Source organism: Peromyscus maniculatus, chromosome 1 (assembly GCF_049852395.1).
Source record: "Peromyscus maniculatus bairdii isolate BWxNUB_F1_BW_parent chromosome 1, HU_Pman_BW_mat_3.1, whole genome shotgun sequence".
Taxonomy (NCBI): Eukaryota; Metazoa; Chordata; class Mammalia; order Rodentia; family Cricetidae; genus Peromyscus; species Peromyscus maniculatus.
Window position 1 is genome coordinate 208,655,098 of NC_134852.1, and position 14,172 is coordinate 208,669,269.

The 14,172-nt window shown below is 42.8% G+C and overlaps 1 protein-coding gene across 12 annotated transcripts in view; it reads left to right on the forward strand.

Annotated features, from left to right (window-relative positions):
- The window catches only part of Vti1a (vesicle transport through interaction with t-SNAREs 1A), a 317,257-nt gene that overhangs the window by 155,651 nt on the left and 147,434 nt on the right, over positions 1 to 14,172 (forward strand). Inside the window, exon 7 of one of the 12 annotated variants that reach the window (XM_076563319.1) lies at positions 7,145 to 7,611. The exons of 10 other annotated variants lie outside the window; for them this stretch is intronic. In XM_076563319.1, coding sequence (XP_076419434.1) covers positions 7,145 to 7,515 — 371 coding nt within the window. In that variant the 3' untranslated portion in view covers positions 7,516 to 7,611. Of the gene's footprint in view, positions 1 to 7,144; positions 7,612 to 14,172 lie in introns of those variants that run through there. One more of the 12 variants, XM_076563320.1, reaches the window with a different exon arrangement.

A 14,172-nucleotide genomic window follows, 5' to 3' on the forward strand; every position in this document is an offset into this window, starting at 1 on the left:
CTCTCAGGTGCCCTGCAGTACTTATAGAGATAAAAATGTGTAGGCATTGTGTAAGTAAACACCCTGTTTATATCTAAACATAGTTTTCCCCCATGAGCATTGAATAGTTTGTATAGTTTTAATATATAATGATTTTTCCACATACACAAAATCAGTCTGTGTGATGAAAAAGTGATTAACTTTTGAAAGATCAATGGGATATAACTGCAGTGACAAGTTAACCTGTAGATCCTGTTCTCTCTCTCTCTCTCTCTCTCTCTCTCTCTCTCTCTCTCTCTCTCTCTGTCTCTCTCTCTCTTTCTCTCCCCTTCCTCCCTTCCTCCCTTCCTCCCTCCCTCCCTCTCATGTGTGTGTGTGTGTGTGTGTGTGTGTGTGTGTGTGTGTGTGTGTGTGTAATACATCTAGCAAAAAAAAAAAAAAAAAAAAAAAACTTTTATCCTCCTACCATTAGCAAAGGCATTCTTTGCTCTACCCCCTGAAGGACCCTGATTGACAGGCTTCCCATAGGTGTTTGTCTCAATGGGTGTTCTCCCCCACCCCCACCCCCCATGCACCATGGGGTGTTGCTGGACAGTTCAGCAGGGTTCAAGTGTTTGCACACCATGCTTTCAAGGCTTTGTCTCAAGAACTAAAAAGCAGCACCTGTGAGCACAGCCCAGTGGTCAGGAGTAGTTGCGTTACCACGTGACCATCAGGACCTCAGGAGGAGGAACTGGCCGAGAGTCGGCAGATACAGCGCCCTGGGGTGCTTGTGATGTTTGCATGCCTCTGCTCAAGTATTGAAACACGTGTGTCACCTGTGTACTGACTTCATATTTGGATTCAAGCATATGCCTAAGGGTATGTATTAGTATAACCCTACCCATATATTGACACATGGAAGCACATTTTGTTTTATTATAAATTATTTTCTGGAGTTTTTTATATTACAACCAGAATATTATATAAACTTTTTAAACCATGGGTGTCTATAGATTATATCGGCTTGTATTTCATTTCAGTGTAGTCACAGAACATCGAGAAATCCTTGTTATTGAAAGGGGTCCATGCTGCAGAGATCTACTTTGTAACTGTGAAGCATCATCCAGTACAGACGGTAGGTCCTAGAAAGTCATAGAACTTATGTGCTAGGAAGAGGGGCTTGCATTTATTGAGTCTTCCCTATGTACTAGGGACTGTGCTCAGCCCTAGACATGAGCCTTGCTGCGAGCTGCACCTGACGCCTCTGAGGAAATCGTGGAATGCCCATTTGTCACCTGAAAGCTACTCTCCTCATTTAAGCATGTTGGAGACCCTTGCTCACACTTCAGACCACCCTCCTCCAGCATATGACTATGAAGTGGGATCCCACACCACCTGTTGGAGGATCATACAAGCAGGAAGAAAATGTGTGGCACAACACCACAGGGTTCCAGGGACCCCAAAAGGAAGTCACAGGGTTGGAGGAAGCATGAGGAGGAAAAGGACATTACAGCAGAAAGAAAGGTCCCCACCCAGAGAAGCCCCAGGTTGTCACATGGCTGTGGCCCAGCATTGCGGCACTCTAAGTCCTTCCCATCTCATCCCTGCTCGTGAGTCTCAGTTCTTCTCTCACCTGCGGATGTGAGCGTGATGTTTGTCAGTTACGTCATTTGAATAGCCTTATCAAATTGACACAAAGCTAGAAATTCAAAAGGAAAAAAAGTGCTCAGACTGTCTCCAGAATATACCATCAATTAGCAAAAGAAAAACAAATCACAGTTAACTCAGAAATAAAAAATGTCGTTCTCCCAGTCAGACTTCCCTTTTTGGTGGTACGTTCTTTTTTTCCAGACTGATGGGGCTTTCTTCCCTGTCTGTTGGAGGTAATTAATGCAAGTTTGTCCACTTAAGCAATTGTGCTGGGGCCTTTGCTCTCCCTGCTCAGCCTTCATCTCTCCTCGCCTCTCTCTGTTGGGGAGAGAAGGCTTCTGTGGCCTGTGTACTGCAATCGACTGGTGGAGCAGCAACATTTTCCTTGCCTGCGGCAAGACCACTTCGGTTCAAGGCCGAGAGACTAGACTAGTCCTACAGAGACCCTCTGGGTGACTCATCTCTTTTGAGATACTGATTGTCCATTTTTTGGTCAGTGTTGTAGCAGCGGTGTGTGTTGCCCTGAAGGCACCCCCTCCTCTGGGGCTGACTACAGTGTGCTGTGCTGTCCAGTTCTCACTTTGGATTGTGCCTCAAGTCTCAAGCCATTTGATAATACAGATGCTTTCTTTCTCTCCAAGATTATCAACATCTTACCATCCCCAGCCTGCTAACTCTCTTCTCTGTCTCTGTGTCTGTCTCTGTCTCTCTCTCTCTCTGTCTTTCTCTCTCCTCCTCCTACACCCCCCCCCACACACACCATGATTTTTTAAATTAAATATGTATGGAGAATCCACCACTTTTTTTTCAGATTTATGTCCTTGTGACCAGGTAGTTTGGCAAGCCGTTTGTCTTCATCACTCAACATCTCCAATAGGCGAGCTGTTTAAAACCTTCTGTGTAATTATCTTTTTTGACTCTCACTCTTCCACATTCTTTTTCTTTATTACAAACTTTCTTAGGACTTTTTTATATCCCTGCCATGTTCCAAAAGGCACTGAAGCCTTCTAATGCTGCTTTGTCTACTTTTCATTAAGTTGCCATCAACTCAGTCCCTGCCCATTGTCTCCTTCACAGTCTAACTGCTTGTTTATGCGAGTGAACCCTAGATTGCATGGTCACAATTTGTTCTGGTCATCCTTCGCCTTTCAAATAGGCAAGCTGAGAAACATCAGCACAGATGAAGCTAAGTCTAGGCATGTCTTAAGGACACTTGCTAGCTTCTGGCTTCTTGTCATTTGGGGCCGGAAACATGGGGCCGGAAGTACCTGCCTTCCTGGTATGCACAGGCTAATCACTCTGCATGAATAAAGAAGGCTGTCCCTGGAGAGATGGCTTAGCAACTGGAGAGTGGTGACTGCTCTTTCAGGGGACCTGGCTTCAGTTCCCAGCACTCATATTGTTTGGTTGATAGCAGTTCATTACTCCAGCTCCACAGAATCTGATACCCTCTTCTGACCTCTGGAGGTAACCACACACAGGTGGCCAACACTCATGGATACATGCATACAAATTTTTAATATTTTTAGAGGAAAAGGGGGGCACAGTTTCTACTTTCAAGCAGCTTGCACTTTGGTTGGTATACATGATCTTATTAAATACGATAGAATGCTTAGAAGATTCAGGGGAAAGATGAAGTCCATTGGTCCAATGCTTGTCTGAAATATAGGAGGTCCTAGGTTCACTCTTCGAGAGAGGAGAGGAGGGGACACAAGAAGAGAGGAGTCATTTTGTGAGTGGCATACTTGAAGGAATCTGTGGCAGACATGACATTTTATCTGAACTCAACAGTGAGTAGACTCATGAAGTGGTAGACCGTTAGTGCTTTTTGCAGAAAGTCTCGTAGGCAGAGACAGGCTCAGAGATAGCTAAATTCAATATGACCAGAAAATTCTCTTTCAGAACTGAGCCCTATTCCCCAGGAGATGGGTGGTAGTATCTGGATACTTTGGAGAGTTATCACATCTAGTAGAGAAGAGTTTGCTACTGACATTTGTTTAGGGTCCAGGAATACTGATGACTGTCCCTCTGTGCGCAAACCAGAGTCTTCTGCACGAACTGTAAAACGTATTGAGCCCAAAACATCCATAGACAAAAAAGTTGAAAAATGCTGAATTGGATTCTAATCCAATGTAGATGCCAAGGAAGATTGTCAGGGGGGTTAGGGGGTGAGGGGTGGTGGAGAGCCTACGGGACTATGTAAAAGCAAATTCTAGACACTTGTAAATGCTAGCTTACAGGTAAATCTTTCTCTGGTAAGAATGACCAGGGCACTGTTCTAGGAAGATTATGTGATAAAGATGTAGCCATAGCTGTAAAGGCAGAGAGATAATTCCACTGGTCTGTACATCACCACTAATTTCAAAGCACATTTGAGAACATTTGATGACTGATCCAAAATAAGAAACAGAATAAAGGAAGACTCAAAACAAATTGTTATGTGCCCATCCCAGGAGACCTATTATTATTATTATTGTTATTATTATTATTATTATTATTATTGGTTTTTTTTCAAGACAGGGTTTCTCTGTGTAGCTTTGCACCTTTCCTGGAACTCACTCTGTAGCCCAGGCTGGCCTTGAACTCACAGAGATCCGCCTGCCTCTGCCTCCCGAGTGCTGGGATTAAAGGCGTCTGCCACCACCACCCAGCATCCAGGAGACCTCTTCATTGGGTTTGCATTTGATACCCTGCTGACTTTAAGGTGCTGCTGAGACCAGGGGGCAACACTTGGCCTAGGTTAATGGCTCAAGTATAGAAGTGTGATGATATTAAAACCAAAACAGTGAATGAGGCTCTCAAAGAAAACCAGGAAAATGTAGGAAGAAACACATGGTGAGAACAGAGATGGCTAGTGGCGTTCAGACACCCCACAGGTTGAGGTAAGGTGGTGACGCCCTCAGTGAAGAAAGATCTGCAGGGCAGAGGTCTGTCTCTCCCAGCAGCCTCGGCATAGATTCCTTTGCACATGGATGGTTGTCCGCATCAAAGCCAAGCACTCTTCACGATGTTTCCCTCTGTAGAATGATGATGCTTTGTGTCTGGGAGGGTTTTGCAGAACAAGAATACTGAACAAACTCATGCATTTGCTATTTTAATGCCAAAAATTTATATAAGTGTACAAATTGTGATTAATATTGTTATCTATAACTATCATAATTGTTTTTGTTTGCTTCTGTCTCTGAGCAGTGTGTTGAAGGCAGGTTAGGGGCATCCTATCTACTAAATACATTACAGAATCTGTCATAGATCGCCTCTTGTTCTTTGGTTCATTGCTACATACAGGATTTACCCCAAACTAAATGCTAGAGCCTATTCTTTTATCTCAAACTAAAGGGGAAAAGCAACCAATCAATATTCAAAGCAAAATTAATAAAATGATTCCAGACTTGGTGGTACATATCACTAAGAAGGCTGAGGCAGGAGGATATTAGTTTGAGACTAGTCTAAGCTAGTCTCTGTCAATAAATAAATGAATGATTGAATGAATAATAGGAAGACAGGAAAGGTTTATTCAGATTTATTTTTGTGGATATAGAATTCATGATAAATTACATAATAAATGGGATGAAACTGTAATCTGAATCTTAAAAGGTCTAATTAATTAAAAAAAAAAAAAAAAAACCTGGAGCCAGATATTGGGGTGAAAGCTGAAAGATCAGAGAAACAGAACAAGCCAGCCATGTTCTTACCTCTCAAATCCTCAGCCTCAAGAGAGCGAGATCCTGTTTCCTCACGCTTTATTTACCTTTCTGTGTCCTGCCATCGTACTTCCTGGGATTAAAGGTGTGTGCCACCACTGTCTGGCTCTGTTTCCAGTGTGGCCTTGAATTTAGAGATCTAGATGAATCTCTGCCTCCCAGATGATAGGATTAAGGGTGTGTACCACTACTATCTGGCCTCTATGTCTAATCTAATGGCTGGCTCTGTCCTCTGATCCTCAGATAAGTTTATTAGGGTACAGAATATATCACCACATGAAACAAATTAGCTTTCTTAATTTCTCAGAAGTTTCACATGTCATGTTACAGGTTAACTTTGACCAGAAGATGTGTTCAGTGTTAAAAATGACCTGGAAGCCTTTTCAGCACTTCCTCTGAGAACATTTGAAATTGTTTGTGCCTACTTTTATTTGGTTTTACTTTTTTGCTCCAAAAGCATCAGAAGATGTCTTCAGACTCATCTCTTTGGGTGCTGTTTGTTTGTGTGTGTGTGTGTGTGTGTGTGTGTGTGTGTGTGTGTGTGTGTGTGTGTTCATACTCCTCCTCAAGGGTGTGGACACGAGGGGCCACTCTGCAAGGGGATGGTCCTCAGCTTTTCCCTTGTCCTTTGTGCTGTGTCAGATTTTTGGTACTTCTTTCTAGACTTCCATATAGCAGTAAGAAATCATGATTAGGACTTTCCATAGGAGTCTCGTTTCTTAGCATCTGGCTTGTCAGGAGAAATGAAATTAAACGTACGGTAGGTAAAATTATAACTGTACACCTGCTCCTTTATTTCTGTGCTGTGTGGCACATATTACAGAAAGGTACATAATATAGTTGACTCAAAGATCCAAGTAAACAGATGTAAATCTGAAGGTGAAGAATAAGAAGTAAATGGTAAAATGGTAACACTGCAAACACCTTGCATGGACTTGTTTTTTGAGCTCTGTAAAAACAGTTTACTTGACACATAATGCTTTGGAATTAATCAGCTATGCAAGCATGTTTGGGGGAAGGACCCTTCATGGTCTGTACATATGTGAATCAAAGATGGGATTTATTTGAATTACCCTGTAGCCTTCATTGTTGAAGTCAGAATTAGTCCTTTGTTTGGCGAAGCATTAGCAGCAATCCTTGGTTGCCGAGAAGGTCTGATTGCTGGCAAAGCATTCTCAGAGCATTGTGCTATTTACCTAAGGGTTTTATTCAGGCAACTCTCTGAACAGCTGGGCTGATTATTGAAAATGCCTCATAGTAGCTTCTAGCCTAGGCTGATCGATATCGGTGCAAAGCTTTACGTGGGAGGGAGCTATTTAAACATTGAGAGCCCCGGGGATAAAAGAGAATGAAAAAATAATGCTGGACAAATGTGCTGAAATGCTCAAAAGAAGAGAGGCAGATCTTGTCTTGGTACAGGGAAATTCCTAAACAAAGTAGAGAATATGTGAGTTTATCTCTTTAATGACATCCTAAAAATTACCCAACTTGTAGAAACACTCCAGATTTTAGTTATTTTCGCTTGAAGTAACATACTAACTGCAGAATGAGACGAGAAAGGCTAATTAAAAACCCAAAGCCCTATTGTATTTTCATTACAATGTAATTTGTTACATAAAAACCCATGAAACCTTTTCTAGTGACGCCGTGGAGAAAGATGACTTGATTCGTAGGTGGGTTGAGCTCCCAGCCCTCAAACCTTCTTTCTCGGAGTCATTAGGAAAAAATCCTAGTGTTAAGGTGTTACGCTGCAGCATCCACATGTAGGAAGAAGATCTGTTTCCTTCAACAGAGATCTAAAATAGAAATATTAGCTTCTCCTTCGATCTAAGAGCAAATTGGCTGGATTTCACTACTTCTTCCTTTTTTTAAACAGTTTACTAAAATAAATACAAATTGCAATCATGACAGATTTTATCTTGTAGAAATATTTAGTGAAATTAGGACATTGAGAAAAAAAATTAGCATGGAAGAGCCTATTTCTTCCAGCCAGCATGAGAGAACAGAGAAATGGTCCAGGAGGGAGGGGAAAGCCTTGTTTTTCAAAGTGGACGCCTGTGTGAGAAATCGCACATCTTGTTACATCCTTGATTTCTTACTCTTACTCTGTACTGAGCAACAGACAGAAGTTCAGAAACACAAAGGCAATCAATATGAAAACTGTGAAAGTCTCTTAATTAATCAGTGCACACAAACTCTCTGAGTAAGAGAATTTTACAAGCATTTCAATTAAGGCTTTCTCTTTTTATTACCAAATTTTACTGACAGTATAAAATGTATAATCAAAGTTGACAAAATAGAAAAAAGCAAATATTACTTAACTAGTGAGCTTTTAGACTTACTGGAGCCTTTGATTTTTCCAGTGTTTATTCTTTCTGGTGGATCTCTTAGGAAACTCTAAGTATTCTGTAGCAGTATTGACTTCCAGCTCTTCCAGGTTGCAGGCTTTGAGGGTGTTTGTCTCCACTCCTCGGTGAGCCTCATCCCCCAGCAGTTCACCTCAGATCCAGAAGTTTCCTGACTGAGGCCCTGGTGAAGTTTCGCAGTGAGTTTGCCAGAAGCTACCCTGCCACTGAGTGAGTGAAGAACAAGAGCCGGCCATGCCAATGCTTCCAGTCTACGAGCCCGAAGCAACCTAAACCAGCCGACTCGCTTCCTCCTTCTTTGCTTCCTCCCACACGGACCCTGTGTCGCATAGAAGACACTTGCTGTCATTGAAAAGGAGTACATGAAATATGGGAGTCTGAAAAAGTGTCACCTGGGGCCCCCATGTCCTCCCTAGTCCCAGGGTGGCTCATGTTAGTTGTCTGCTTTGAAGACTAAAACGTAGACCAGGAGACACAATAGCATTTCACAATGCTCTGACTCATAGCAGTAGAAAAGCAGCAATTCAACTCCTTTTGTAGCTTTTCTTCGCCAGGCAATTAGGACCAATCATTGCTTTCCACCATCTGCTGGAGACTTTGAAAAGTAATGACCCAAGGGCCTCTTGAAGTTAAAATTAAAAGATGAAATTATTTTTCTTAGCCAAAATTGAAGTTCACAGACTATGAGAATATCTCCTGAGCAGTTTATTTTTGAGTGCTTATTCCAAAATTCAACAGATGGAGCTGAGTGACAGAGTATTTGGTTGGACCCCTAGCAACAGACACACACACACACACACACACACACACACACACACAATCAGGATATTAAAGTATAAAGTATATCTGCATAAACACTACAGCAGAGGTGCTGAAGCCACATTAGGATGTTTTGTAAGCAGCAATATCTATCAGTCATTAAAATACTGTCTACCGCCGGGCGGTGGTGGCGCACGCCTTTAATCCCAGCACTCGGGAAGCAGAGCCAGGCGGATCTCTGTGAGTTCGAGGCCAGCCTGGGCTACCAAGTGAGTTCCAGGAAAAGGCGCAAAGCTACACAGAGAAACCCTGTCTTGAAAAACCAAAAAAAAAAAAAAAAAAAAATACTGTCTACCTAAGAAGCAGAAAATCTTCTCTGTCTCAGGAATGCAATGTGAGAGTTGAAGAAAATAATCAGCAATCACTCTGAACCTGACCAAAGTCTTATTTTGCCTAAAGCTTTCCCATCCTCTCCTTGCCTGTCTCCTACTTCTGATGGAGAATGAGTAGACCCACATCTGGGGACTGTGGCGATATTGTGTCCCCAATATATTGTGCGCCCTAATAAATTTATCTGGGGTCAGAGAACAGAACAGCCACTAGATACAGAGGCCAAAAAATGATGGCACTCACACCTTTAATTCTAGCATTCCAGAGACAGAGATCCGTCTGGATCTCTGAGTTCAAAGCCACACTGGAAACAGCCAGGCATGGTAACACATACCTTTAGTCTCAGGAAGTGATGGCAGGAAGCAGAAAGGTATATAGGGCATGAGGACCAGGAACTTTAGCTTTTTAAGATTTTAGGCTTTTGAGCAGCAGTTCAGCTGAGGTGAGGACTCAGAAGCTTTCCGTTTGAGGAAACAAGATCAGCTGAGGAATTGGCAAGGTGAGGTTGGCTGTGGCTTGTTCTGTTTCTCTGATCTTCTAGCATTCACCCCAATACCTGGCTCCGGGTTTGTTTTTATTAATAAGACCTTTTAAGATTCGTGCTACAGAAGACCAGGCTTTGCAGAGCCTGGAGGTGGGTAATGGGGTTCTTGGCACTCCAAGTAAGAAACAAACAATAAAAAACCCACCAGCTCCTCTAGATAAATATTTCAGAGGGTTGGGCAGCTCCACTTTGTAAATGATTTGGTTAGTAACTGAGGCTGTATAGATGCATACTGTGGTAAAGGCCCAGTGCTGATTCCCAGAGAAACAAATAGCTAAAGCATTTTAGTATCACCCTATCACCACTGGGCAACTACTGAATTAGCTATCGTTTTATGCAAAGTGAGTCAGTAATCTCTTGTGGAGGAGAGAGCAGCAACCCTGGGGATGGTCTGAATGCAAAACATCTTGGAGTCCTTCACAGTCTGGGGTCTAGAAAGATGCTGACAGATGTCCTGGGTTATCGTCCATGTCACTCGGTGTGCAGGGCTAGCTCTCTGTCCTGGCTGACAGTGAATCGGGCATAGTCTCACTCGGTGTGCAGGGCTAGCTCTCTCTCTAGACCAGTATAGAAAAGCAATCTTTTTTTCCAGGGCAATCATTCTAGAGGGGCCTGGGGAGCCACAGAAGCCACAGCTTCCCTCCTGTTGGGCAAGCAGTATCTGAACAGCCTTGCAGAGCTAGCTGTCAGTTGGGCACTTCAGGCTTTTTCTCTGATCATGTGCTTCGAACGCCGAAAGCCGTTGCAACTCCCTTCAGTCCTGCAGGCTCCTGTGATCCCATATTTCTCCCATCACCACCCAGTTCTCCGTTCCGCCAACGCCAAGCTTGATGCTAAGAGAAACAAATCAGAACAGCCACTCTCCTTATTTGCTGTAGAAAGGTTGAAAATGTCACCATGTTTCCAAAACTGGGGCATCTAGAAGGACTGCAGAGGCCAGAGAAAAGGACGTAGGGAAGATTTGCATGAGAGTATGATCTCCAGAGGACAGGTGACCTAAGGAACAGAAGCAGCATGGTCCCAAGCAGAAATTCCCACCAGTAGGCTGGGGAGACAGCGAGGTAAGTAAAAGGCTTGCTGTTTAACTGTGAAAACCTGGACCCTAGAACCCTTGTTTAAAAAAGCTTGTGTCTATACCAGGTGTGGGACACGTTCATTCAAGTTGTTGGCTAGGGGATCCCTTAAACACCCCAAAACCATACAGACTATTGCCATTTCTCTTGGTTGCCACAAAAACCTATTGGTAAGACCCCTTCGCTGAAGATGCCACACACTTGGGTCACAGGACATGGAGAAATCAAGCTAATACTACCCAGGAAGCCTCTTCCCTGACTGCTGTCTTTCATAGTACCTGAAGCTGTTACACAGGTTGCTGGGGGTAGAAAAGTCATCAACAGCCTGGTACAATAGTGTCACAAATGTTATGGGAATAAAAAACTACTTTCTCGTTGGATTTAAGCTCACTCCACAAGATGGAATTCATGTCTGGTACTCTAAGCCTGGCCAAGAACCTTTGGGTGCCGAGGTCATGGGCCACTGGGCTCACAAAGCCCCAGTCTTACCCGAGGAGCTGTTTATTAATAGTTGAAGGCCCCAGTGGTAAAGTTAGTTCTCCTCTGTGGTGTGGCCCCTGGTTAGTGGCCCACACTCCAGTAGGTGGCCCTCGCCTGTGCAGCACTGATTTGTACTTAGTTGGTTATCAGTGAGGAAGAGGAAGAGGAAGTGTAAAGGAAAGAAGAAGACATGAAATGAGAGGGACATATGGGAAGGTTTGAAGGAGTTGGAGGATGTGGTGTGTCTTATCAAAACATATTATATACATATATGAAATTCTCAAAGAATAAATAAAAATAGAGGGTTTTTGTTTTTGTTTTTCAACCAAGCAGGGTGGCATGCTTTTGTGATCCCAGCTCTGGGAATGCTAACACAGGTTGAGCCCTAGGACTTTCTGCCCAGCAAGCCTAGCCTACTGGGCAAGCTCCAAGCCAATGAGAGAGCCTGTCTCAGAAAACAAGATGGACGGTACCTGAGAAACAATATTAGAGATTGACCTCTGGCCTCTACAAATACACATATATACCTGTAAACATCTGCACAAGCATGCTCGCTCTCACAGACATGCAAAAGAAATTCCCAGAAGCTACTGATGATGGTCCTAGCCTCACTGCCAAGCCCCCACCTTACAAATAACACTCGTAAGTGGTTTTTCTGTATCCATCATCTGCTCCTGCCATCCCTCCAGACTCCTTCCTGTCCCTAGTCACTTGGGTGTGGTGAAGCACTGGTGAGCCAGACGTGCTGTCCTCTATGCTGCCCGAGGTGCCTGGTTCTACAGACTACACTTTTCTCGTCCACAGTGCCTGTTTATCTGTTGTGCACACCGTGTTGAGTATGCAGTTAGCTCCTGCTCTTGCACACAGATATAGGAGCTGGGTGTCTTCAGAACCAGGGCACCACCGAGCAAAATCTGACATAGTACACCATACTAATGCAGAAGAATTCTCAGCATTGCCCAAACTGGGCTTGGAGCACCAAGTTAACATTGTTGCAGGATTCATGAGCTTGTATGTGCCTAGTGCTTTTTATGTGAGCAGGCCTCTGTAGGCCTCTATTTCTATCAAATAAGCTTCAGGTCTTCCAATGGACATTGCACCTGGCCTCATTTTCAAAATGATCTAGGAACATTTCAAAAATAGTCTTTTTTTCTTTTTTTCCCTGTAATGGGAAAAATCCATGTGTTCTGTTATTATTAATAATATCTTCAAATAAATCATTGACTGGTTGCAATAGAAGGTGCTTTCTGTCATCCGAGGCACTTCCTGGACAGAGTTTGAATTATTCCTCTGTTGTGTCCACTCCATCCCTTCCGTTAGTGAGCCATCCAAGGCAGAATTGCTAAAGGGCTAACCATGGAAGGGTGGGACAAATGTGAAGGATTTGTTTTGAGGGTATAGCAGTGTCTATGGGCCTGGGGGATGGCTCAGCAGTACAGTGCTTGCTACAGAGCGTGAGGACTAAGTCAGAGCCCCAGAACTCATGTAAAAGCTGGGCACATGTCCAATACCCACTTGGGAAGTGCAGCTGAGATGATCCCTGGTATTTATCAGCTAGCCAGTGTGGCCAGTTGGTGAGATCCAAGTTAATTGAAAGCAACTGTCTCAAAAAGTAAAATGGAGAGCAATTGAAAAACCCCCTAATATTGACCTCCGGCCTCTGCAGGTATACTTACATGCATACGAACACATGTATACACACACACACACACACACACACACACACACACACACACACATATGTGTGTGTGTGTGTGTGTGTGTGTGTGTGTGTGTATATATATACTCAAAAGTAGATTGTAGTAACATTTTATTTAAAAATTTAAAGAATTGATGATTTTTACATTCTTTGATTCATGGATTTTTATTTTATATCCATAGAATTTCATGTCTTCAGGTATATATACACACTCAAACATGCCATATACATGCATGTGCTTCAAATGCCTACCGTTTATGAAGCAGCATGTGGAAGAAGACTAATAAGACATCCCCTACTATGGAGAGGTTAGGGAACACAGCCAGAAGCCCAGACGACAGGCACTGTGCATACAGGACTAGGCACTCTGCTAGGCTCTGTGTATAGAGAAAAAGGAGAAAACACACACCTGAAGATATGGGCCACAACAGTGGCCCAGGCAATGAATCGACTTGAGGCCAAAGGAGGGTGAAGCATTGCCATCAAAGTTGATCATGGAAGGCTTCCAGGCAGCAGCAGTGGAGCTGTATTTAAATGCATTTTTCTGTACACCTAATTCTTAGAGCATGTTTTTTATTTCATTGATATTAAATTTTGAGGCACATAAATCAGTGATCATTTATGATTTTTTAATGTCTTCTGAATTTGTAAGTAAATCTTTAAAATTCCAGATCCACTCAAAATAATCCAAGACCATTTACTATGACTTAAAGTATTCATAAAGCAAGGTGATTATTACTCGAGAGACCATTGCACCAAGCCCAGAAGTGTGTTGATATAAGCCAGAAGTCCAGCTCCTTTGTTATATCTTACAAGTCTGTTAGGTTTGTTTTGTTTTGTTTTTTATCTTTTTTTTTTTTTTTTGCTGTGCTTGTTCTATGTTTAATACTTGAAAAACATAGAAATTTTGAAAAACAGATTATTATGAAATTCTCTTTCAGTGTTTCATATGCTACCAAAAACTTAGAAAATCCACAGAAAAGCACAGAAATGCTTTGCATGTTATTGTGCATACCTCCATCTTCCTAAAGTTGCATAACCAGCTGAATAAGGAAAATGCCTGCAAACATTGCATCTCTGTTGACATGAAACACGGCATAGCTGGAAAGAGAAGGATGCATGCACTTTTTCTTTCCCATTTGCTGTTTCAATAGTGTAAGTCGTGGTGGCAAATGAAAATACAATTGAATCTCAAGTGAATGGCCAGGAACACCGTATATCTTATGAAATATGGCAGCATAATGAATAGGAAGTAAAAAAAAAAAAATGTCCTGGCTTTCAAGTCCTGATGGTTGTGATGTGATTGAATCATAGTACATTCTGTTTGATGTCTCGGCTTTGCTATTCAGATGCACAACGGCAAAGTGTGTGCATCATCCTCTGCAGAGCACACTGGCAACCCGGCACCGCAAGAAACATACATAGATTGTGTGTGTGTGTGTGTGTGTGTGTGTGTGTGTGTGTGTGTGTGTGTGTTCTGAGTGGAATTTACATAGGAAAATTTTAATTTTCCTAATTGCAACAGCTTCCCCCACACAGGGAAAACCAT